The sequence below is a fragment of the Lycorma delicatula genome, chromosome 12 (assembly GCF_047948215.1).
Source record: "Lycorma delicatula isolate Av1 chromosome 12, ASM4794821v1, whole genome shotgun sequence".
Classification (NCBI taxonomy): Eukaryota; Metazoa; Arthropoda; class Insecta; order Hemiptera; family Fulgoridae; genus Lycorma; species Lycorma delicatula.
Window position 1 is genome coordinate 60737254 of NC_134466.1, and position 26058 is coordinate 60763311.

At 32.9% G+C, this 26058-nt stretch overlaps 1 protein-coding gene across 1 annotated transcript in view; it reads left to right on the forward strand.

Moving 5' to 3' along the window:
* Positions 1–3472: 3472 nt before the first annotated feature.
* LOC142332773 (uncharacterized) overlaps positions 3473–26058 on the forward strand; it is a 71502-nt gene continuing 48916 nt past the window's right edge. Inside the window, exons 1-3 of the mRNA XM_075379389.1 lie at positions 3473–3538; positions 13626–13775; positions 23311–23460. Of these exons, the coding sequence (XP_075235504.1) occupies positions 3473–3538; positions 13626–13775; positions 23311–23460 (366 nt within the window). The remainder of the gene's footprint in view (positions 3539–13625; positions 13776–23310; positions 23461–26058) is intronic.

Below are 26058 nucleotides of genomic sequence, written 5' to 3' on the forward strand. Positions count from 1 at the left end.
ACTCTCACCGTACGGTTTACAATTTCATTGTAATTTTTTTGGATAAAATAATTAAGACATTGCCTGCTGCACGCAACTCGTTGGTTCTTTACTCTTTTGTAAATTATTGTAACCGTTAAACTATACTCGGTCTTTAACATTTGTTACGGTATAAAGTACGGTACGCAAAACTACGAGTATATTATAAAAAATGTAAAATAAGCAAAAAACATATACAGTAGGCTGCCTCTTGCTTGGAGACCTCGTGATCGGTCACTTGTCCGAATTAAAAAAATCCGAACCAGCCGAAGTCGTGGAACAAAAGCCCGATTATGTGGATAAATGGAAGGCTGTTTTTATAAATGGGCAATAAGCAACATTATAAGACATTTTCGCTGTACAAAAAGAAAACTAGACTAGGACTATATTTAGTACTTTCCGAAACCCTGTTGTTTTTTTTGTCATTTGCCAGATAGAATGTAGCTTTCTCATTTTTGGCTCGTACAGCGCTTGAGAAACAGGTTGTGATTTGTCCGCTTGTCTCTCGTTACCAATCATTACGGGTACGGTGTGTGTCAACGAGTGCATGACGCATACACAGCTGGCCATCCGAAGTCCGAACGAGAGGGCGCCTACTATAATAAATTTTTAAAAATACTACTATAAAATCCACTATAATAATGTTGACTGTAGCCATTTTGTAATAAATATTTCAAATCGTTAACTTTATTATCATCGAGAGGTAATTTCGTTTTGTAACCGCTTTTTAGATTTGGTAATATAATCACATTATTTTCACATTTTCGTGATGTGGTTTTCCTCAAAATAATTGACTTAAACTCATCATTTGAAAACTAACATTTGTAATAAACTTTTTACACTCGTATTTCATTTATTGATACTTTTTCATCGTTACTGTTGTTAAAACTAATTCCAAAATCCTTGTAGCACAACTAAGTCACATCATAAGGTAATTCCTTTTTCTTCGCCGTTCTAATTAACGTAATAAATTGGTCAGGTACGTAAGTAGGACTCTTCGATGCTCGAGACTCATAATCGCATTAAATGATTTGAATCCGTGTGAAGCACTTCATCATCAATCTCCAAGGTAGAAAGTAATGAAGTGTTTCTCTTTAGGCACCTGTAAGTTTCTTGCTTACCCCCTGAAAACAGCTGTGTTTCGAAAAATGTCCTTAAACATTCCAGTATTTAAATATTTAATTTTTATGAGGAAAATAGAGAGTTCGGGGATAAGATGAACTAAAATATTTAACATTACATTCCTAAATTAATAAATAAATCTTTTATTCTGACAGTTCCAATAAAATGCAAATTAATTTCAAAATAAAAATGTATGTACTTACAGTCAACATTAATTTTGTTAAATATAAACTAATGAAATAATGTTAAATTAAATAGGTGGGATACTAAATATATAAAATAATAATTAAAATTATTTGAACACATATATATGCACACGTTGTACCGAGATGAGAAAATTTACGGTCTTTTTAAAAATGTTTAATTAACCGTACTTAGAAATTAATCGAAAGAGTAATACTTTTCCTGTAGAAGAAAATCTTTTAATTATGTTTTAAATAAATCTGTGGTAAGATGTTTTAAATGGTTAGGTCATTTTTTTTACACATTGCAATAGAAACATAACAAAGCATTTTATCGTAATCTTATATGTAGTCCTGAGTTATATGAAAACATGTTTGTTGCCCGGTTTAACAGAGGTGGCTGAATAAAAGACTTATTAATGTATATGTAAACACATGAATAAACAAGTTAACACTTTTAGTATACTGTTGGGTATCCGCGGCTCGATCAGAATACTGAGATATTGACAATTGAAAATGTTTATATAATTACAATTTACTGGTTTAAAAACATAAGTAAAACAAGACAAATCAATAATAATAATAATAGTAGTAGTAATAAGTGACAGTAATAAACAACACACAATAATAATAATAAATATCAATAATAAACAAATTATAATCGTAGTAATCACAACAGGACCCGGGTTTCTTCCCTCCTGGGTGCGACTTGTAACTCCCCATTACAAGTCAATGTCGATTGGGTGGAAGCAACTCGCTTATATCTACCTTAATTCTAATCACACTAATTAGTGCAGCTCGCAGGCCGCCTAACTTAACCTACACACTAATTTAATCTAATCTATGCTTGTTCATTGGTCAGGATGGTCTCCTGACCAGCACAAGTCCTTTCCTTAAAACCTATTAGAGCTTGCAGGCTCATTACCTAATTATAATGTCTAACCATGCCTGTTTAGTGTGGATGATACGGTCTTCTATCCTTCACACCCAGCACACGTTCATCATAGCACTCTTACAACTAAGCCACAGCACCCAGGCTGCCTATAATTATCTGCTTACCTATTGAGTGGTAGTGAAAGGCATCTTTTCACTACCACTCAGCATAAGTCCTCCACTCCAAACCTAATAATGACACACAGGTCATTAAGGAAGTGCTTACCAATTGAGAACTGCTGAGGATACCCCACAATTCCCAGCACAAATCCTTCCTACCCACTCAAAGCACTCCATTTAACTTTCACACCCGGAATATCCATCGGGATGTACAGGTACCCCTTCCTGCTCAGCCCAGCATACGTCCATTAGTGCCTATATCTATCCCTATGACTAAATGAAGTACGCAGGCTTCCTAATTCTATACTTAAGATATTCGTGGGGAGACCCAGGTACCCGTCCCTATGCCTTCCAGCACATGTCCTTTGTCCTAATACTAGACTTTAATCTAATATTTCTTTTGCCTACCCTATCTAAGGGTCATGCTCTAAAGCGACCCTGTGCAAACATGCTTAGCCTAACAATTAACTAATTTGGGAAACTGGGCTGCCTGCCCATCAGGCCATGCACGTCCAGCCCCGCAGCCAGACTAGCACGACGCTCAGCAAAGAGTCTACTTCGCTAAAACTTTATGTTTCAAACCGGCAGTCACCCATACTCATCATCCGCAAAGGTGGACACAGAAAAAATAAAACAAAACAGAAGTAAAACAAAACAAGCTTAATCTAAATATAAAACTTCCGCACCTCATATCTAAGGTGCCTAAAGACCCTGGTTAAGTGGGCGAAGCATGTTCACCCATATTAATCTAATCACATATGTCGTTACACAATGAGACCCCGGCTTCCACCCTTGCACCCTTCATTTGCTTCCGGAAACCACAATTGGAAATACCATTGGGCCCCAGGACCGTCCTACCCAGATTCCTACCCGATGGCACCCCTCAAGCAACACAAAGACATATATTAAAATGATTCTTAAACCTAGCATACTTCCAGCCTGAGCCTGGCGTCACGCAGATGTCCCTCACCTTCCTTTGTTCACAGGATTGTGCATACCAGCTTCTCCACCTGGCTCTACTGCCTCTTTCCCGCCAGCATGTATGGTACCGTGTTGTCAGGGGTGAGCCATGTCAGGCCCTCAAAACCTTTTGAGGTATGCCTCAAAATCACTGTGCCCAGACAAGAACTGTGTCAGGTAGGGTATTACCTCACACAAATGAAGTAAGAAATAAAGTAACTTGATAGTTTTTTTGGTTGTTAAGTTTTACTGACAAAGAGATTTGAAAAAAAAATTTGTTTGGTGGTGCCTTTTAGGCTTATTATATATAATATATATTATGACGTGCAATATTATAATATTTTTTAAAGTAACTGACTTTTAAACCAGTTTTAAAAATAACTTTTAGACAAACTACTGCATTTGTCATACTAATAAATAATATAAAAATAAATTTACAGTAGTTATTCTGTTTAATGCCTAAAATAATATTCTTACAAAAAGAATCAAAAAGGAGAATATTTAAAAACATATTTATTAGCTAATTTAAAAGATTTCATGAAAAAAATTGTGGGGATTACAAAATCAATGTTCTGGCACTTCATTTTTTAGCATTATTTTGGTGGAGGAGATTATCATGTAATGTAAAATCTTAAACTTTTGAAATAGCAAATCATTTCTTCATTTGTAGAGAATTAATATATACCAGTGAAGCTGATAAATATGTGCCATGCTCTGTTAAAACAAGATTGAACTTGCAAGAAAAAAGATTGATAATATTGAAATAACCCAAGAAAACCGTATTCATAATAAAGTAGAAATAACAATCATATATGACTTCTAAAATGAAAATGATGAAAGTTAAGGGGCTCTTGGCATAAGTAAAATGAAGTATTTACCTTCATAAACATGTACCAATAAGAAAAAAAGAAAGGCTAAGTAGTAAAAATATTTACTATTAACTTGAATACAAACCAATAAAACAGTAAAAACATTACTGAATATAATTTGTGAATGTTTTAAAATTATACCTTTCATTTTTTATATTTTTTCATTTATTTTGTATAAAACAGTTTTGATGAAAAAACAAACAATTTTTTTAGTGTTTAGTTTAAAATTTTAACTTTCCATATTTGTATAATGCTACCTCATTTTAAAAATGTGTACCAAAAAATTCAAGTCTGAAGTCAGACAAATGGAAAATTCTTATTTATTTTTAACCATAGAAATTAGAATTATTTTTAAATACTTGCTTGTAGTAAATCCAACGTAAAGAATCTTATCGGGCAATTCAATTATTTGGTGTATTACATTTAATAAGACCTTAAAAAAAGAACTGTAATAAAAAAGAATTCTCAATTTGAGCACTGTTTTTTCTTTGGTTTTTTGTTCAAAAATAATAATTCACATAAATATAATCCAATCTTACTTTTCTATTTTGTAAAAGCTTTTTTGATGGCTTTGTAAATTATAGTAAGATCTTTAACTGAAAAAAGTTTTTTGATTTGAAGATTGTATTTTGTGTAATGTATTATTTTAGTGAGTGTGGGAGTGATGAATTCACATATTTTTGTTCAAAAAAATTTGTGGCAACTTCATATTTTCATCTTCAAATCAGTCCTGGTCTATGTATAATTTGGCATCTATTTTATAAACCCGCTTTTAATTGGCAAATGAAGTTTAATTGCATTTGCAGTTTCTTTATTTTTTTGTTTTTCAATTAAGGTAAAAAGTTTTTTTTAGTCTTTCTGGTAAATGTACTTGCTCATCCGTATCAGTTTCATCATTGTTCTCATCTTAAGTCACTGAAATTTTTTTTATTCAGTGAAGCCCGTTCACGCATCTCTTGGGAGACGTTTCTTGCTAACAAAGTGTACATTGAAGCACAATAATAATGTTCAGTGACATAATTAAGTTATGTCACTGAACAAGTAAAACATTACTTAACTCATAAGTATTATGATTGGGAATCTCAATCCATACAGTGGCTATTAGAAGTAGCTTTTTAAAATATTCCAATCATATGTTTTGTTTTTTTTTAGGGGAAATCAAGAATAATTTCCACTGTTCAATCTAGAAAGTTTGACAAGAAATTCTAAATAAGTAGTATTCATTATGAGAAAATGTTTTTCATAAATATTTTGAGAAACTCTGAACCATTAGATGATTGAAATATGATCAGATTGGATAAAAAGACATGCTTTGTTCGGTCATGGTTCTTGATTTTGAAAAAAACAGTTTTTATTAAAACATTTCCTCATTTACATTTCACCATTGAACCGATCCAGATTAACCACATAAATTTATATTCTGAACATCAAACCAAACTTTTCCTTTTTTTATGGTTGAAAACATTCAACAATATCCAACGGGATAAACTAGATTGAAATCATAGAAATCTAAAAAAGACTTGTACCTAAATCCGAAAGTGGCTAAAATATAGGAGATCGAAATGATTTGTTTGACTTAGAAAGAGAAGTAAGGAAAGGAAGCTGCTGCTTCTCACTGATTTTGTTGAAGATTTGATAAAGAGAATAGAAATCACTCTGGGAGGAAAGAGACTAAACTTTATAAGATGACTTTTTTTTAGAAATGGAACCACATGATATTAAAAATTTAAATTGGTATGGAATTGAAATAAATGTTTGGAAAAACTAAAGTAATGACGACAGGAAAGAATTATTTAGTTAATGAATGCCTGCACAAAAGAAGCAAGAATTGAACTAGTAAAACTTCAGTCTCCTAGGTATGACTAACAGAAGATTGGAAAGTGAAAACAAAATAATGGCAATTGAATGATTTAACAGAAAGAAATTGTTATTTATAAGACGCAGTTAAAGAAGCATCTTGAAAATTGTTAATTAGAATATACTTCTATATTACATATTAAGAAAGGCATGGGCACAGAAGCTACCAAATAAGATTAAATGAACTAAGTTATAGAGTGATAGGAGGTAATGTGAATAAGACATTGAATGCAAATTAGGTTTACAAGTTGACATAAATTGTATTTATTTGCTATATGGTCTTTGCAGTTAGTGGTTACTTTTTTTTTCATTATTGGATACACTATTCAAAACTAAATTAGCCCATTAATGCCTGGGATTGCTTTAGGACTCATAAATTGTTTGATCTTTATAGCCAGGAAAGGATGTCTTCAGCAGTAGTTCTGAAACATAAACCACAATTATCCGTTACAGCACAGTGTATGATATATCATACATAAATTTTAAAGACATAGAAAAGAAACAAAAACTGATAATGATAAGCGTATTGTTATGTTAATATATATAAACATATATTTTTAGCAAAATAATCATGTAAGTCTCTTAGTTGAATACATATAAAAAATAAAAATTTTAGTTATTTAGACATACTTCCTTTCCATGGTAACTTCTCAAGATACACAAGTACATAGAACAACAACAAAGCTGTGAAGAAACTAAAAAAAGGTCTACCAACACAATAACCAATATTATCGTGAACCAAAAAGCAAATTGCAAAAAATATAAAACGTAAAAAATTTTATTTAGCTGAAATTTATTCCTTGTTTGCATTGCGCATGATATGTCATATAATAGGCATTAACGGGTTAGATTAAAATTGGATCATTTATAGATTTATATGTACAGTGCTATTAATAAATGATAATGATGACAGAACAGGGTTGTTCTAAAACTACAATTTCAGCAATAGCCTTGTGCTAATTTTAACAATTAAAACTCTTAAAAAAAGATTATGTCAAAAAATTACTTGTTACAATTAAAAGTATGAGGTAAATATACATTTTTTATGGTAAACATAATTTACCTTACTGCTAAACATAGTGAAGGAAAAATGTAGGCCATGTTTATAAGAAAAGTAGAGATAGATGTTTGTTGTGAAATGCAAGATTTAAAAAAATACCATTTGTATTTTTAATTACAACCTTATATTCATAAAAAATGCTTTTTTCACTAAGAATACATCATTTAAAACTGTAATTCACAATAGGAGACAAATATTCCAATAAGACATTGAGTGTGGCAAGACGGCCATACTCAATTGCTGTTGCAGTGGATTATTACAGGAAAGCATGGAACAAAGCTGGATATGATCTGTCTCTACTATATACAAATAGCTATTTGTCTAGCAAAAGAAGGAAGCTGGAGAATGGAGCAATATACTATTGTTAAATAACAATAAAAACTAATGAAGATAAATTGTTAAAAATTTGTATACACATTTTTCTTATGATGCAAGTGTGGACTAAGAAAGGAATTTTGAAATTCAGATTTTAGAGTTAAACTGGAGCAACAGTAATATATATATATATATATATATATATATATATATATATATATATGTATCTTTTTAAATCTTTTTAATTCTTACTAATAGATAACACCTTAATTTTTGGTATGTAAAAATCTTCATGTGAATATCTAAAGTGACAAATGTGTAGAGTATGGTGGGTCAACAAATACGCCACTGCCACTGTTATTGTAGGTTTGATGTGCACCTAACTGCCCCTTCCTTTGATTTATGTAATAAAATAAAAATATTGACTGCAATGAAAAATGCAAATAACCATATAGCGACAGGTGCTTGTTTAATTTAGTAATAGGCTGACGCCCATTAAAAAATACCGATGAATGATAATAAATTTTATGCAACGGGAAAAAATCCAAGCCTGACTGGGATTCAAAACCAGAACCTTCCAAATGAATTTCAGGGATACTCCGCCATTGTTATAACAGCAGTACTAGTTACAATGATAGTATAATAGTAGTTACAAACATTTCAGTTCCGGTAATTGAAGAAAGTTGAAGCATAAACTATCCTTAATAACACATTACAAATTAATTTCGTTAAAAATAATTACATATTTTAAAAATTGTTCCAGTAATTTTTAAGCTTATTATTTTAATTTATTCATATAATATACATTTGAAAATATTCAAGCAGTTTTATTTTACGTCTCGTTTGAGTTTAAAAAATACTTTCAATATCAGCTTGGAAAAAAGTATGGATATTGTTTAGCCTGTAGATACAATTGTCGCGGAACAGAAATTAACTAAAATCTTTATGAAACTCGGTGCAGCAGTACTGTAGTTACAAAGAATATAAAAATATTAAATGGAAACCCCCCCCCCCCACAACACATGTTACTAAAGGTTTTCCTGTCGCACTCGAATAAAACATAAAAAATTTTAAACTAAATTAAGTTTTTTGAAAAGCTTTAAATTTAAAAAAAAACTTTACTACAACTAAATCTTTGCACCAATTTCAAAAAATCCTTACAAATTAGATAACTTACCCGGAAAAGGGAGTAAAATTCTGGCTACAGAGAGTTTTACTCTCAAAAGACTTACTATTTAGGAGAAAATTACGCAGAAAATTCAAGTAAGTTTCTTTCCTAGTTATCAGTGAAAGTAATTCACATTATGTATTAAAAGCAAAAAGTTAATATAGAAAAACAAATAAATACATTTAAAAAAATCTCTTTAGCGAAATAATCAGGTGAGAGTTTAATTTTGATTTGATTTTGTAAGACTTTATTTACAGACACAGGAATTGCTTCCCAAACCATTTCAATTTCATTGTGTAGTTCCACTAGTGACTGGCTTTTTACTGTACACTACATTCTTGACTGTCCCCCACAAGTAATATACTTGGGGGGTTACGAGATTACCAGACCCGGAGATGAGCTACTGCGATTAGGTAAGGCACAGATGTGACATCGAATGAAAACACCGGAAGCTCTGACAGTCAGAACGTAAGATTTTTAAATCCTATATGTTGTACTTGCTGTACAGGGATACAATCAAGTGAGGACACCGGAGAATTTCAAGTTTGACTGCGTGTTAAAAAGGTAAGATTCCAACATTGTGACGAATTGTAAATAAACCTGAAATCAATTTTTTTTTTTTTTGTCTTCAGTCATTTGACTAGTTTGATACAGCTCTCCAAGATTCCCTATCTAGTGCTAGTCGTTTCATTTCAGTATACCCTCTACATCCTACATCCCCAACAATTTGTTTTACATACTCCAAACGTGGCCTGCCTACACAATTTTTCCCTTCTACCTGTCCTTCCAATATTAAAGCGACTATTCCAGGATGCCTTAGTATGTGGCCTATAAGTCTGTCTCTTCTTTTAACTATATTTTTCCAAATGCTTCTTTCTTCATCTATTTGCCGCAATACCTCTTCATTTGTCACTTTATCCACCCATCTGATTTTTAACATTCTCCTATAGCACCGCATTTCAAAAGCTTCTAATCTTTTCTTCTCAGATACTCCGATTGTCCAAGTTTCACTTCCATATAAAGCGACACTCCAAACATACACTTTCAAAAATCTTTTCCTGAGATTTAAATTAATTTTTGATGTAAACAAATTATATTTCTTACTGAAGGCTCGTTTAGCTTGTGCTATTCGACATTTTGTATCGCTCCTGCTTCGTCCATCTTTAGTAATTTTACTTCCCAAATAACAAAATTCTTCTACCTCCATAATCTTTTCTCCTCCTATTTTCACATTCAGTGGTCCATCTTTGTTATTTCTACTACATTTCATTACTTTTGTTTTGTTCTTGTTTATTTTCATGCGATAGTTCTTGCGTAGGACTTCATCTATGCCGTTCATTGTTTCATCTAAATCCTTTTTACTTTCGGCTAGAATTACTATATCATCAGCAAATCGTAGGATCTTTATCTTTTCACCTTGTATTGTTACTCCGAATCTAAATTGTTCATTAACATCATTAATTGCTACTTCCATGTAAAGATTAAAAAGTAACGGAGATAGGGAACATCCTTGTTGGACTCCCTTTCTTATTACGGCTTCTTTCTTATGTTCTTCAATTGTTACTGTTGTTGTTTGGTTCCTGTACATGTTAGCAATTGTTCTTCTATCTCTGTATTTGAACCCTAATTTTTTTTAAATGCTGAACATTTTATTCCAGTGTACGTTATCGAATGCCTTTTCTAGGTCTATAAACGCCAAGTATGTTGGTTTGTTTTTCTTTAATCTTCCTTCTACTATTAATCTGAGGCCTAAAATTGCTTCCCTTGTCCCTATACTTTTCCTGAAACCAAATTGGTCTTCTCCTAACACTTCTTCCACTCTCCTCTCAATTCTTCTGTATAAAATTCTAGTTACGATTTTTGATGCATGACTAGTTAAACTAATTGTTCTATATTCTTCACATATCTGCCCCTGCTTTCTTTGGTATCATAACTATAACACTTTTTTTGAATTCTCACGAAAATTCCCCTTTTCCATAAATATTACACACCAGTTTGTATAATCTATCAATCGCTTCCTCACCTGCTCTGCGCAGTAATTCTACAGGTATTTCGTCTATTCCAAGAGCCTTTCTGCCATTTAAATCTTTTAATGCTCTCTTAAATTCAGATCTCAGTATTGTTTCTCCCATTTCATCCTCCTCAACTTCCTCTTCTTCCTCTATAAAACCATTTTCTAATTCATTTCCTCCATATAACTCTTCAATATATTCCACCCATCTATCGACTTTACCTTTCGTATTATATATTGGTGTACCATCTTTGTTTAACACATTATTAGATTTTAATTTATGTACCCCAAAATTTTCCTTAACTTTCCTGTATGCTCCGACTATTTTACCAATGTTCATTTCTCTTTCCACTTCTGAACACTTTTCTTTAATCCACTCTTCTTTCGCCAGTTTGCACTTCCTATTTATAGCATTTCTTAATTGCCGATAGTTCCTTTTACTTTCTTCATCATTAGCATTCTTACATTTTCTACGTTCATCCATCAGCTGCAATATATCGTCTGAAACCCAAGGTTTTCTACCAGTTCTCTTTATTCCGCCTAAGTTTGCTTCTGCTGATTTAAGAATTTCCTTTTTAACATTCTCCCATTCTTCTTCTACATTTTCTACCTTATCTTTTTTACTCAGACCTCTTGCGATGTCCTCCTCAAAAATCTTCTTTACCTCCTCTTCCTCAAGCTTCTCTAAATTCTCTAAAGCTTCTCAAGCTTCTCCACCGATTCATCTGACAACTTTTCTTCAGGTTTTTAAACCTCAATCTACATTTCATTATCACCAAATTATGGTCGCTATCAATGTCTGCTCCACAGTAAGTTTTGCAGTCAACGAGTTGATTTCTAAATCTTTGCTTAACCATGATATAATCTATCTGATATCTTGCAGTATCGCCTGGCTTTTTCCAAGTGTATATTCTTCTATTATGATTTTTAAATTGGGTGTTGGCAATTACTAAATTATACTTCGTGCAAAACTCTATAAGTTGGTCCCCTCTTTCATTCCTTCTGCCCAGTCCGTATTCACCCACTATATTTCCTTCCTTGCCTTTTCCAATGCTTGCATTCCAATCTCTAACTATTATTAAATTTTCATCTCCTTTTACGTGTTTAATTGCTTCATCAATCTCTTCGTATACACACTCTACCTCATCATCATCATGGGCGCTTGTAGGCATATAAACGTTAACAATCGTTGTCGGTTTAGGTTTTGATTTTATCCTTATTACAATGATTCTATCGCTATGCGTTTTGAAATACTCCACTCTCCTCCCTATCTTCTTGTTCATCACGAAACCTACTCCTGCCTGCCCATTATTTGACGCTGAGTTAATTACTCTAAAATCACCTGACCAAAAGTCGCCTTCCTCTTCCCATCGGACCTCACTAATTCCTACTATATCCACATTCACCCTATCCATTTCCCTTTTTAAATTTTCTAGCCTACCAACCTTTTTTTAAGCTTCTAACATTCCACGCTCCGACTCGTAGAATGTTATTTTTTAATTTTCTGGTGACCCCTTCCTTAGTAGTCCCCACCCGGAGATCCGAACGGGGGACTGTTTTACCTCCGGAATATTTTACCAAGGAAGGCGCCTCCATTATTGCTATGTGAAAATGCAGAGAGCCACATTTTCTTGGAAAAAAAGCAGCTGTAGTTTTCCATTGCTTTCAGCTGCGCAGTACTCAGAGGACTGAGTGATGTTGATACGGCCGTTTAAGTCATTGTGACTCACGCCCCTAACAACTACTGAAAGAGCTGCTGCCCTCTTTCAGGAATCATTCCTTAGTCTGGCTCTCAACAGATACCTCTCCGATATGGTTGCACCTTCGGTCCAGCTACTCTGTATCCCTGAGCACTCAAGCCCCCTCACCAACGGCAAGGTCTCATGATTCATAGAGGAGGCTGAAATCAATAATTAAATAATTGTGGAGTCCCAAAAGTCTTGCAGGTATCATTTCTTCCCCTCAAAAACAAAAATTTCTGTAATATAAATAAAACAGTTTTTAACAAATGATATTGATATCAAAAAAAGTAAGACATTACATTTCTATTATCAAAATCTGTTATTTATTTAGAATTTTGTTTAAAAAATACATTTTAAATATATGTAATAGACAATAGATATACAATAATAGATAATAAACAATGTTTAAGCATTCTATGCAAAAAATAGAAAAATTTGTTACAACTCTCTTACCAGCCTGACTTAATTTAAACAACGAATAATTGTATTATTTCTGTAAGTGTGATAGGTATTATTCTCTGTTTAATAAATGAAATTAGTTATGGTGAAATTATATGAAGTTATGGTGGCATGGAATGTTGAAAACCACTTTTATTAATAAGCTAATAAGTACATTCTTGCTTAAGCAGTAATGTTCATAACTATAGCTATTAATGTTTTCGACCAACGACTACTCTATAATTCTATGTAAAATCAGTTTAATAGATTGAATTTTTTATGTTGTAAATAATATAATAATGTTAAGTAGTTGACAACTACTAATTTTCAAAAATTGGTCGACTAATACATATTTGCAAGTTGTTAAATTAATCGATTAATTTTAATAATCGAATGGTACGACAAATTTTAGTCGAACTATTCCCATGGTTGTACGTTAGGGTGTAAGATTATGTTTAAAGTTTTTACAGAGTGAAAAAAGTGTATAATATTATTTACGTCTCGTAAGTATATTTATATAAATAAAATTCAAAAATATATAATAAAAATAATAACGTATTAAATAATAATAGAAACCTAAAATTAAATATATAGTAATAGGACTAATATTAGTATTGTTTATCCCGCGATTGTTTGATATAATATTTAGCTCCAAGCTTTTCACTTCATCAGATGTTACATTTCAGTAATTTATCATTAACTACACTAGTTAACTATTATTTAATATTAGTATTTTTATTATTATTATTTAAACCACGTGGTTTCATTAACCACGTTATTTTAGGTTCCAGTATTATAATAAAATATTATTATCATATTTTTTTTTCCAGAGTATGGATGCACAAACTTGTAATTCATTTATGGAAGAAGATCCATTTTCCTTGCCTGTTAAAAAAGAAAACGTGCATGAAATAGAGCAGACAGAATATTTGTTTGTACCTCCTGCCAAGACAGATGATGAAGAAACAATATTTAAACAAGTAAGCCATTTTCTATTTTATGTTGATGTAAATTATAAATATAAGACCTGGTTTTTGTAAGAATACTCAATTTTTTATTCGTCAGGATATATTTATTTACTGTTTATGGCCCTCATATGGTTTAGCATTCATGTCTGATATGAGATATTTTGATTTATAATATAAAAAAAAGTTATTAACGAAGTGTAGGGAGATAAATAGCTATGATAAACAGATTGTTCTTAAAATTTTAAGGTAGATAAACATTTTGACGACAGTACATAACAAAGAAAGTACAGTGAGCCTCATGTTGTAAACAAAGCTGCCTAAACATTATTCTTTCTAGACCCAGATTCAACGTTGTTTACAAAAACTGTACAAAACTATCCTTGGTTTGGTGAAACATGTTCAGTTACAAAAGGTTTATTATACTTTTTGATAATCTTCATTCTAGGTCACTGCATAATTATTTTCAATCAAGACTGATTGTTTATATATGTTTCCAGCAGTGACATTATTTTATACAAAACCATTTAGATTGCGCTTAGGTGAAAACATTTTTCTATTGGTTGATAGCTAAATGCCAATACTTACAATATACGTGTGTTCCAGTGCTATCAAGTCTGATTATATACTGAAAGATGCCAGTTGCAAACATCGAGGGCAGTTCAGGAAGTAGCTTACATTATTTAATAAAAAAAAAATAGTTATCTATTTTGAAAGGGACAATCTTAAAATTTTTCTATATAGTCTCCATTTAAATTCAGGCAATTATCATAACGATGCACGAGTTTTACAAATCCTTCTCTGTAGAAATCTGCCCCCTTAGATTTTTGGCACCTATCTTGCCCAAAACTTGTGATAAGCAAGCTTCCCCAATACAATTGCTTGCAGTAGACTTTTGTGAAATTTGGGGGAAATGAAGCGAGAGTTCCGTAATCGAAATGCGGCGATTTTCACAAATTTTATCGTTGATTATCATTGTCCGTTCATCAGTCACAACTCGGCCAACTACTGAGATCTTCTCGATGAATATTGGTGCAGCGATTTTTAAACTGAATGCACCACTGTCTCATTCCAGCATCACTCATTATTCCATCTCTGTACATCTCATAAAGTTGCCGATGAATTTTAACTGGTTTGAGGTTTTTTTCCTGTAAAAACCTAATCACTGAACACACTTCACAACTTGTGGGATTTTCTGCTAAAGCGCACTTTTCAATAATTCACAACAAATACAGTAGGAAAGTCAAAGTCCACAAGGTTATGACAACTTGGTGCATACTCTAGAAAGGTTTTGACACCAATGGGAGCTCTATCCCTATCATCTCCATGCTAGACGCAAACGTAAGTTACTTTTCTGACCGCCCTCATTGTTACCTCCAAGCTCTTGACTTCGTCAGATGTTACATTTCAGTAATATTTCATTAACCGCACTTTTTTTAAGTTCCACTATTATAATAAAATATTATTACCTTATATTTTTTTGCAGAGTATGGATGCACAAACTGGTAATTCAGTTTTGGAAGATGTTCCATTTTCCTTGCCTATTAAAATAGAAAACATGCATGAAACAGAGCAAAAAAAATATTTGTTTGTAACTCTTTCCAAGACAAGTGATGATGGACAGACAGTATTTAAACAAGTAAGCTATTTTGTCTTTTATGTTGGTTTAAGTTATAAATATAAGACCTAGTTATTGTATGAATTCTCAACTTCTTACTCATCAGGATACATTTATTTACTGTTTATGGCACCCATATCGTTAAGTAATTATGTCAGACACAAGATATTTCGATTTATAGTATAAAAAACAGATATTAATGGAGTATAGGGAGAGAAATAGTTATGATGAACAGATTGCCCCTAACACTTTATGGTAGATAAACAGTATGTAACAAAGAAAATACAGTTTGCTGATGCTTTATGGTATAAACAAAGCTGCCCAAATGTTATTTATTCTATACCCAGATCCAACATTGTTTACGAAAACAGTACAAGACTATCCTTGCTTTTGTGAACCATGTTCATGTTCAATTACTAAATGGTTTATTATAGTTTTTGATAATCCTAATTGTAGGTCTCTGCATTTTTGTTTTCAAACAACATTGATGTGTTTCTTTATGTTTCCAGCAGTGACATTGTCTTATACAAAACCATTTAGATTGTGCTTAGGTGGAAACATTTTTTTTGTTGATCGATTCATAAATGCCAATGCCTATAATATCTTTGTATTCCATTGCTATCATATACTGAATGATGCCACTTGCAAACCACGAGGGCAGTTCAGGAAGTAGCTTATGTTCTTTAATAAAAAACCAACCAAATAAAATAAAAGAAATGTTATTATCTATTTCAAAGGGATAATATTATATTTTTTTCTATGTATTCGCCATTTAAATTGAGGCACTTATCATAACGATGCACGAGTTTTACAAATCCTTCTCTGTAGAAATCTGCCCCCTTAGATTTTTGGCACCTATCTTGCCCAAAACTTGTGATAAGCAAGCTTCCCCAATACAATTGCTTGCAGTAGATTTTTGTGAAATTTGGGGAAAATGAAGCGAGAGTTCCGTAATCAAAATGCGGCGATTTTCACAAATTTTATCGTTGATTATCATTGTCCGTTCATCAGTCACAAGACTCGGCCAACCACTGAGATCGGCCTTCTTGATAAATATTGGTGCGGCGATTTTTAAACTGAATGCACCACTGCCTCATTCCACCATCACTCATTATTCCATCTCTGTACACCTCATAAAGTTGCCGATGAATTTTAACTGGTTTGAGGTTTTTTGCCAGTAAAAACCTCAAACCAGTTAAAATTCATCATCACTGAACTCACTTCACAACTTGTGGGATTTTCTGCTGTAGCGCACTTTTCAATAATTCACAACAAATACTGTAGGAAAGTCATAGTCCACAAGGCTATGACAACTTGGTGCATACTAAGTGTAGAAAGGTTTTGACACCAATAGGAGCTCTATCCTCATCATCTCCATGCTAGACGCAAACGTAAGTTACTTTTTGGACTGCCCTCATTGTTACCTCCAAGCTCTTGACTTCGTCAGATGTTACATTTCAGTAATATTTCATTAACCGCACTTATTTTAAGTTCCATTATTATAATAAAATATTATTACCTTATATTTTTTTGCAGAGTATGGATGCACAAACTGGTAATTCAATTTTGGAAGAAGTTCCATTTTCCTTGCCTATTAAAATAGAAAACATGCATGAAACAGAGCAAAAAAAATATTTGTTTGTAACTCTTTCCAAGACAAGTGATGATGGACAGACAGTATTTAAACAAGTAAGCTATTTTGTCTTTTATGTTGGTTTAAGTTATAAATATAAGACCTAGTTATTGTATGAATTCTCAACTTCTTACTCATCAGGATACATTTATTTACTGTTTATGGCACCCATATCGTTAAGTAATTATGTCAGACACAAGATATTTCGATTTATAGTATAAAAAACAGATATTAATGGAGTATAGGGAGAGAAATAGTTATGATGAACAGATTGCCCCTAACACTTTATGGTAGATAAACAGTATGTAACAAAGAAAATACAGTTTGCTGATGCTTTATGGTATAAACAAAGCTGCCCAAATGTTATTTATTCTATACCCAGATCCAACATTGTTTACGAAAACAGTACAAGACTATCCTTGCTTTTGTGAACCATGTTCATGTTCAATTACTAAATGGTTTATTATAGTTTTTGATAATCCTAATTGTAGGTCTCTGCATTTTTGTTTTCAAACAACATTGATGTGTTTCTTTATGTTTCCAGCAGTGACATTGTCTTATACAAAACCATTTAGATTGTGCTTAGGTGGAAACATTTTTTTTGTTGATCGATTCATAAATGCCAATGCCTATAATATCTTTGTATTCCATTGCTATCATATACTGAATGATGCCACTTGCAAACCACGAGGGCAGTTCAGGAAGTAGCTTATGTTCTTTAATAAAAAACCAACCAAATAAAATAAAAGAAATGTTATTATCTATTTCAAAGGGATAATATTATATTTTTTTCTATGTATTCGCCATTTAAATTGAGGCACTTATCATAACGATGCACGAGTTTTACAAATCCTTCTCTGTAGAAATCTGCCCCCTTAGATTTTTGGCACCTATCTTGCCCAAAACTTGTGATAAGCAAGCTTCCCCAATACAATTGCTTGCAGTAGATTTTTGTGAAATTTGGGGAAAATGAAGCGAGAGTTCCGTAATCAAAATGCGGCGATTTTCACAAATTTTATCGTTGATTATCATTGTCCGTTCATCAGTCACAAGACTCGGCCAACCACTGAGATCGGCCTTCTTGATAAATATTGGTGCGGCGATTTTTAAACTGAATGCACCACTGCCTCATTCCACCATCACTCATTATTCCATCTCTGTACACCTCATAAAGTTGCCGATGAATTTTAACTGGTTTGAGGTTTTTTGCCAGTAAAAACCTCAAACCAGTTAAAATTCATCATCACTGAACTCACTTCACAACTTGTGGGATTTTCTGCTGTAGCGCACTTTTCAATAATTCACAACAAATACTGTAGGAAAGTCATAGTCCACAAGGCTATGACAACTTGGTGCATACTAAGTGTAGAAAGGTTTTGACACCAATAGGAGCTCTATCCTCATCATCTCCATGCTAGACGCAAACGTAAGTTACTTTTTGGACTGCCCTCATTGTTACCTCCAAGCTCTTGACTTCGTCAGATGTTACATTTCAGTAATATTTCATTAACCGCACTTATTTTAAGTTCCATTATTATAATAAAATATTATTACCTTATATTTTTTTGCAGAGTATGGATGCACAAACTGGTAATTCAATTTTGGAAGAAGTTCCATTTTCCTTGCCTATTAAAATAGAAAACATGCATGAAACAGAGCAAAAAAAATATTTGTTTGTAACTCTTTCCAAGACAAGTGATGATGGACAGACAGTATTTAAACAAGTAAGCTATTTTGTCTTTTATGTTGGTTTAAGTTATAAATATAACATCTAGTTATTATATGAATTCTCAACTTTTTATTCATCAGGATTCATTTATTTACTGTTTACAGCACCCATATCGTTCAGTAATTGTGTCAGACACAAGATATTTTGATCCAACATTGTTTACGAAAAGAGTACAAAACTATCTTTGGTTTTTTGGAGCACGTTCAGTTACTAAATGGTTTATTATAGTTTTTGATAATCATCATTCTAGGTCTCTGTATTTTTCTTTTCAAACAACGTTGATATGTTTTCAGCAGTGGCATTGTCTTATACAAAACCATTTAGATTGTGCTTAGGTGGAAACATTTTTTTGTAGATCGATTTATAAATGCCAATGCCTATAATATCTTTGTACTCCATTGCTATCAAGTCTGATCATATACTGAATTATGCCACTTGCAAACTACGAGGGCAGTTCAGGAAGTAGCTTATGTTCTTTAATAAAATACCAACCAAATGAAAAAAAAGAAATGTTATCTATTTGAAAGGGACAATCTAACTATTTTTCTACGTAGTCGCCATTTAAATTGAGGCTTTTATTATAACAACGCATGAGCTTTCCAAATCCTTCTCAGTAGAAATCTGCTGCCTTAGATTTTTGGCACTTATCTTGCCCAAAAGTTATGATAAGCAAGCTTTCCTGATACAATTAATTGCAGTAGACGTTTGTGAAAATTGAGGTAAGTAATGGGACAGTTCTGTAATCGTAATGCAGCGATTTTCACAAATTTTATCGGTGATTACCTTTGTCAGTTCATCAGTCACAAGGCTCGGCCGACTACTGAGGTCCTTATCATGAATATTGGTGCGATCATTTTTTAATGCACCACTGCCTCACTCCATCATCCCTCATTATTCCATTTCTGTACATCTCACAAAGTTGATGAATTTTAATTAGTTTGAGGTTTTTTGCTAGTTAAAACCTAATTACTTAATGCACCTCACAACTTGCAGGATTTTCTACTCAAGCGCTTATTTCAATAATACACAACGAACAAAGTAAGAAAAATCATAGTCCACAAGGTTACAACACCTTGATGCGTACTAAGTGTAGAAATGTTTTGACGCCAAGAAGATGGCTATATCCCTAACATCTCCTTGATAGGCTCAAATGTAAGTTACTTTCTGGATCACCATTGTAATAATGAATGGAGGCCCTTTTAAACTCATGAGGCTTTTTCGTTTTCTTTACTTTGGAAATAGTACAGACTTTTTCCCCTTGAATAATTGTATAGAAGTTAATAGGTTGAGAGTTAAGTTAAGAGTAGCAGATAATTCAGACTGTGATGTATGATTATGAACACCCCTATAGCACAGTAGGAATACTTATATACTTTCCTTTCACGTGCTGTCATCTTTTGACACCCTCAGTAACCAATATATGAAATCTATTCTGTTAGATGGTGTTTGTTAGTGATTAAGATTATTTTTTACAGTTTCTACAGAGTGAGATAAGTGTGCATTATTTCCATGTTTTAAGTATATTAATATATTTAAAAATAATAATATAGTAATTTCTAAAATATCCCATTTAATCATTAATCATATTTGAGGAGCTAGGAGCTAAGTAAACCTTATGTATTTTTTTATAAAATAATGGAATCTCATCTGCTACATAGTCAGACTCACCCTGTTAGCAAACAGGAAATTGGTCATGAACAACAGACAGATATTCAGAATGATTCTGAAAGCGAAATACGGGGGATATTCAATAAGTAAAGAGATAAATTGATGTAGAAGTGGAACAGTTTGTAGGAGGAGTTTTGTATTTTCATTACTTTAGGTTGGCATCACTGGGATGATCTGAGAACAGGTGATGGATAAAAATCATTTTGTTTATAACCTCAAAGTTGCATTTAACAATGGTGTGCCCACTTAAAGTTTCCACATTAGTTAAAGAATGTTCAGTGATCTGTTTTTTGCTTTCAGAAGGTGTAAGTTTTTTCTTGAATAATTTTACAGTATGGTGAAAGTTGTATGAACCGCGGATACTTTTGTAAGTGGGTAGAACAGTTAAAAAATGGTCGAACCTCAATCACTGAAGAGCAATGTCCTGGCCGGCCAGTTGAATTGTCAATTCCTTCACTTGAAACCTGCATTGATGACATTTTTCGTGAAGACTGGCATATTACAGTCGAACAAATAGAAAAAAAGTTACAGTAAGTGTTGGCACAGTTCATAATGTTTTCAGTAACAAGCTCATGTACAGCAAAACAAGTGCAAGGTGGGTCCTGAAGAAGTTAACGCAACAAGGAAACAAGACTCAAAGTGTGTGCTGATTTGAAAAAAACGTTATGAAAGGGAAGGTGATCCTTTTCTAAACAAGATTTTAACGTGTAATGAAACTTGGGTTCACAATTTTGTACCAGAGTCTAAAAAAACAAAGCATGGAATGGAAGCATATCAGCTCACTTGTCCGAAAGAAATTCAAAATGCAAGCATCAGTGGGAAAAGTCATATTGACCGTCTTTTGGCATGCGCAAGCCGTCTTATGTGATTATTTGCAAAATAAGCGTACAATAAACAGTACAATACTCAGACACGCTGATGAAAAATGTAAAGCCAACAATGAGAGAAACATCACGGATCTCAAAGAAAAGGCGGATATTGGTACACGACAATGCTCGACGTCACACCGCATAGCTGACCCAAGAAACCATTGGAAAGATGGGTCGGGAAATACTACTACATCCTTCCTATAGTCCTGACTTGACTTGGATTTTCATTTGTTTGTTACTCTCAAGGAGGAAAAACATTCACTATCAATGATGAGGAAACATCAAAGTCTATATACCCAGTGAATATGTTTCGTTTGCCAAAAATTGTATCTTTTTAGGTAATAAAAAACAATGACCTCTACTAGTATTGCCCAATCATGTGTATTTTTTGAGATTTAGAAACTCATTGATCATTTTGCCTCTGGTTTTCATGTGGTGTTTGTTACAAACATAGACTATTTTTATAGTAACTCATTTTCATACATAACTGACACAGGCTGCTGCTTTGGAACACACTTTGATCCATAACATGTCTTAAATTATCTTTGACATTATAGGAGGGCTGTCCAGAAAGTAACTTACGTTTTGAAATAAAAAACCAACTAAGTAAAAAAAAAATTATTATATACATTTTAAAGGAACAATCTTCAATCTTAAACTGTTTTTCTACATAGTAGCCATTTAAATTGAGGCACTTAATTAAAGTGCATCTAAATTGCACAAGCAATTCCTTAAGCACAAGCTTTTCAATTCCTTTCTGTAGAAATCTACAGCCTTAGATTTCAACCACTGGTTTACACTTGCATTAAGTTTTGCATCATTTTCAAAGCGCTTTGTTGCATTGCGAGCCAGGTCTTCATTGCTGGATAGATGTGGTAATCGCCCAGTGCCAGATCCAGACTGTACTGTGGGTGATCAAACACCACCCCTCGAAAACCATCCAAGAGGTATCTGGCACTTAGTCGTGTGTGGATGTGCGTTGTGAAACAACAACACTATGAGCTCAGTCTTCCTGATGCTTGTTTTGCATCGCTCTCCATAGATTTATCAATGTTTCACAATATCTTTCTGAGTTAATTGTGTTGCCATTTTCAAGGAAATCAACGGAAGCACTCCCTCAGCGGCCCAAAACATAGTTGCCATAATCTTTATAGCTGACAATGGTTGAAAATATTTTACTGGTTTTCTGGGAGAACCAGTGTGACTCCATTCTATGGGCTGTCTTTTTGTTTCACAGTTGACATGCTTTACCCATGTCTCATTTTCTGTTACGACACGATCAAGCAGTGGATTACCATCCTCGTTGTAGGCTTCGAGGTAATTCAGCGATGCAGCAAGAAGCTATTTTTTTTGGTCTTTCAAGATTTTTGGCACCCATTTTGCACATAACTTGTGGTAGCCAAGCTTCCCTGTTACAATTTCTTGCAGTAAACTTTGTGAAATTTGGGGAAAATGAGCAATAGTTTCGTAATCATAAAATAGTGATTTTCATGAGTTTTATAGTTGATTTTAATTGTTATTTAATCAGCCAAAAGGCTAGGTCGACCACTGCGGTTCTTATCATGAACATTGGTGTGACCATTTTTAAACTGAATGCACCACTGCCTCACTCCACTGTTACTCATTATTCCATCTCCATACACCTTACAAAGTTGCTGATGAATTTCAATTGCTTTGAGGTTTTTTGCCAGTAAAATCCTGATAACTGAACGCACCTCACACTCGCAGTATTTTCTATTGAAAAGTACATTTTAATAATTTACAATAAAAAAAGTAGAAAAATCACAGCTCACATGCTACGACATCTTGATGCGTTCTGAGTATAAAAATGTTTTGACGCCAGGATGGTAGCTCTATCCCCATCAATCTCCATGCTAGGGACAAATTTAAGTTACATTTTGAACTGCTGTTATAGTTAGCTCCATGCTCTTGACTTTATCAGATGTTACATTTCAGTAATATTTAATTAACCACACTTATTTTAAGTCCCACTATTATAAAACAATATTATTATTACTTTATATTTTTTGCAGAATATTGATGGACAGACTGGTAATTCATTTTTGGAAGAAGATCCATTATCCTTGCTCGTTAAAAAAGAAAACATGCATGAAACAGAGCAAAAAGACAATTTGTTTGTACCTCTTGCAAAGACAGATGATGAGCAAACAATATTTAAACATGTAAGCTATTTTCTATTTTCTCTTGGTTTATGTTATAATTATAAGATCTAGTTATTGTAAGAATTCTCAATTTTTCTATTCATCAGGATACTTTTATGTAGGGTTTATGGCCCACATATCATGTAGCATTCTTGTCTGACATAAGATATTTTATTTATAATATAAACAATATATTATATGGAGTATTGGGAGGTAAATAGCTATGATGAACAGATTGCCCCTAACTTTATGGTAGGTAAACATTTTTTACAACAGTACATAACAAAAAAAAATACAGTGAGATGATGCCTCATGGTATAAGCAAAGCTGCCTAAACAATATTCATTTTATACCCAGATTCAAAATTGTTTAAATTGTACAAAGATAGTAAAACAGCAAATATAGATGTTTTTGGGCTCTTGGATTGTGTATAGCATCGCAATAAATGAATGAATGCAGGCCATGTTAAAGTTATGAGGCTTTTTCATTGCTTTCAGGCTGAAAACTACAGACTTTTTCCCCTTGAATAATAGTTTTAATAGGTTGATAGATACAAAAACATAAAAGAGGAGTAGAAGGAAATTCTTAAGTTCAGATAGACCGGATAATGAATACAAATCAGTGGTATTCATTTTTTAATTGATGTCCACAATGTTGAACTATTTTTTACATGCCATAAAGGATGTGTTATATCTTTTTCTCTATAATTTATTTGAAGTTTCAAGTTAATTTTTTTTTCTACAGTCATTTGACTTGTTTGTTGCAGCTCTCCAATATTTCCTATGTAGTACCAGTCGTTTCATTTTGTTATACCCCCTACATCACACTTCCCTAACAACTTGGTTTTGATATTCCAACTGTTGCTTCCTGCACAATTTTTTCCATGTACCTGCCTCTCCAATATCAAAGCTACTATTCCAGGATGCTGTAATATGTGGTCTGTAAGTCTGTCACTATCCAACCATTTGATTTTTATCATGCTATAGCACCACATTTCAAAAGCTTCTCATCTTTTCTCCTCAAGTACTTTGATTGTCCAAGTTTCACTTGCATATAAAGTTATGATCCAAGCATATACTTTCAAAAATGATTTCCTGATGTTTAAATTAATTTTTGATGTAAGCAAATTATATTTTTGACTGAAAGCTCGTTTGGCTTGTGCTATTTGTCAGTTATCACTGCTGCTTCATCCATCTTTTAGTAATTCTACTTCCCAAATAACAGAAGTCTTTTACCTCCATAATCAATTCATATTTTTATACTCAGTGGTCCATTTACATTATTTCGACTATATTCCATTACTTTTGTTTTGTTCTTGCTTATTTACATGCAGTAGTTCTTCCGAAGGACTTCATTTATGCCATTCATTGCCTGTAATAAATCACTTTTACTCTCTGCTAGAATTTCTATATCATCAGCAGATCGTAGCACCTTTATCTTTACACCTTGTACTGTTACTCCGGATCTAAATTGTTCTTTAACATCATTAACTGCTAGTTCTATGTAAAGACTAAAAAGTAACGGGGATAAGGAACATCCTTGTCGAACTCCCTTTTTTATTACGGTTTTTTTCTTATGTTCTTCAATTATTACTGTTGCTGTTTGGTTCCTATAAATGTTAGCAATTAATCTTGTGTCTCTGTATATGAACCCTAATTTATTTAAATGCTGAACATTTTATTTCAGTGTACGTTATCGAATGTCCTTTCCAGGTATTTAAATTCCAAATATGTTGGCTTGTTTTTCTTTAATCTTCCTTCTACTATTAATCTGAGCTCTAAAATTGTTTCCCTTGTCCCTATACTTTACCTGAAACCAAATTGATCCTTTCCTAATACTTCTATTCTTCTCTCAATTCTTCTATACAGAATTCTAGTTAAGATTTTTGATGCATGAGTAGTTAAACTAATTGTTCTATATTCTTCACATTTATCTGCCCCTGCTTTCTTTGGTATCATAACTATAACACTTTTTTTGAAGTCTTGACGAAAATTCCCCTTTTTCATAAATATTACGCACCAGCTTGTATAATGTATCCATTTCTTCCTCACCTGCACGCGCAGTAATTCTGCAGTTATTCAGTCTATTCCAGGAGCCTTTCTGTCATTCAGATCTTTTAATGCACTCTTAAATTCAGATTGTTTATCCCCTTTCATCCTCTTCGACTTTCTCTTCTTCCTCTAAAACACCATTTTCGATTTCATCTCTTCTGTATAACTCTTCAATATATTCCACTCGCCTATCGACTTTTCCTTTCATGCTATAAATCGGTGTACCATTTTTGTTTAACATATTATTAGATTTTAGTTTATGTACCCCAAAATTTCTTGTTCATTACGAAAACCATTCCTGCCTGCACATTATTTGAAGCTCAGTTGATTATTGTAAAATCTCTAACCAAAAGTCATTTTCTTGTTCCCTAGAATAACTATAGCTGGAATTACTATATCAGAAAATCGTAGCATCATTATCTTTTCACCTTGCACTGTTACTCCAGATCTAAATTGTTCTTTAACATCATTAACTGCTGGTTCTATTCAAAAATTAAAAGGTAACAGGGATAGAGAACATCCTTGTCCGACTTGTTTTTACTACTACCACCGACAATATTAGGTCAAT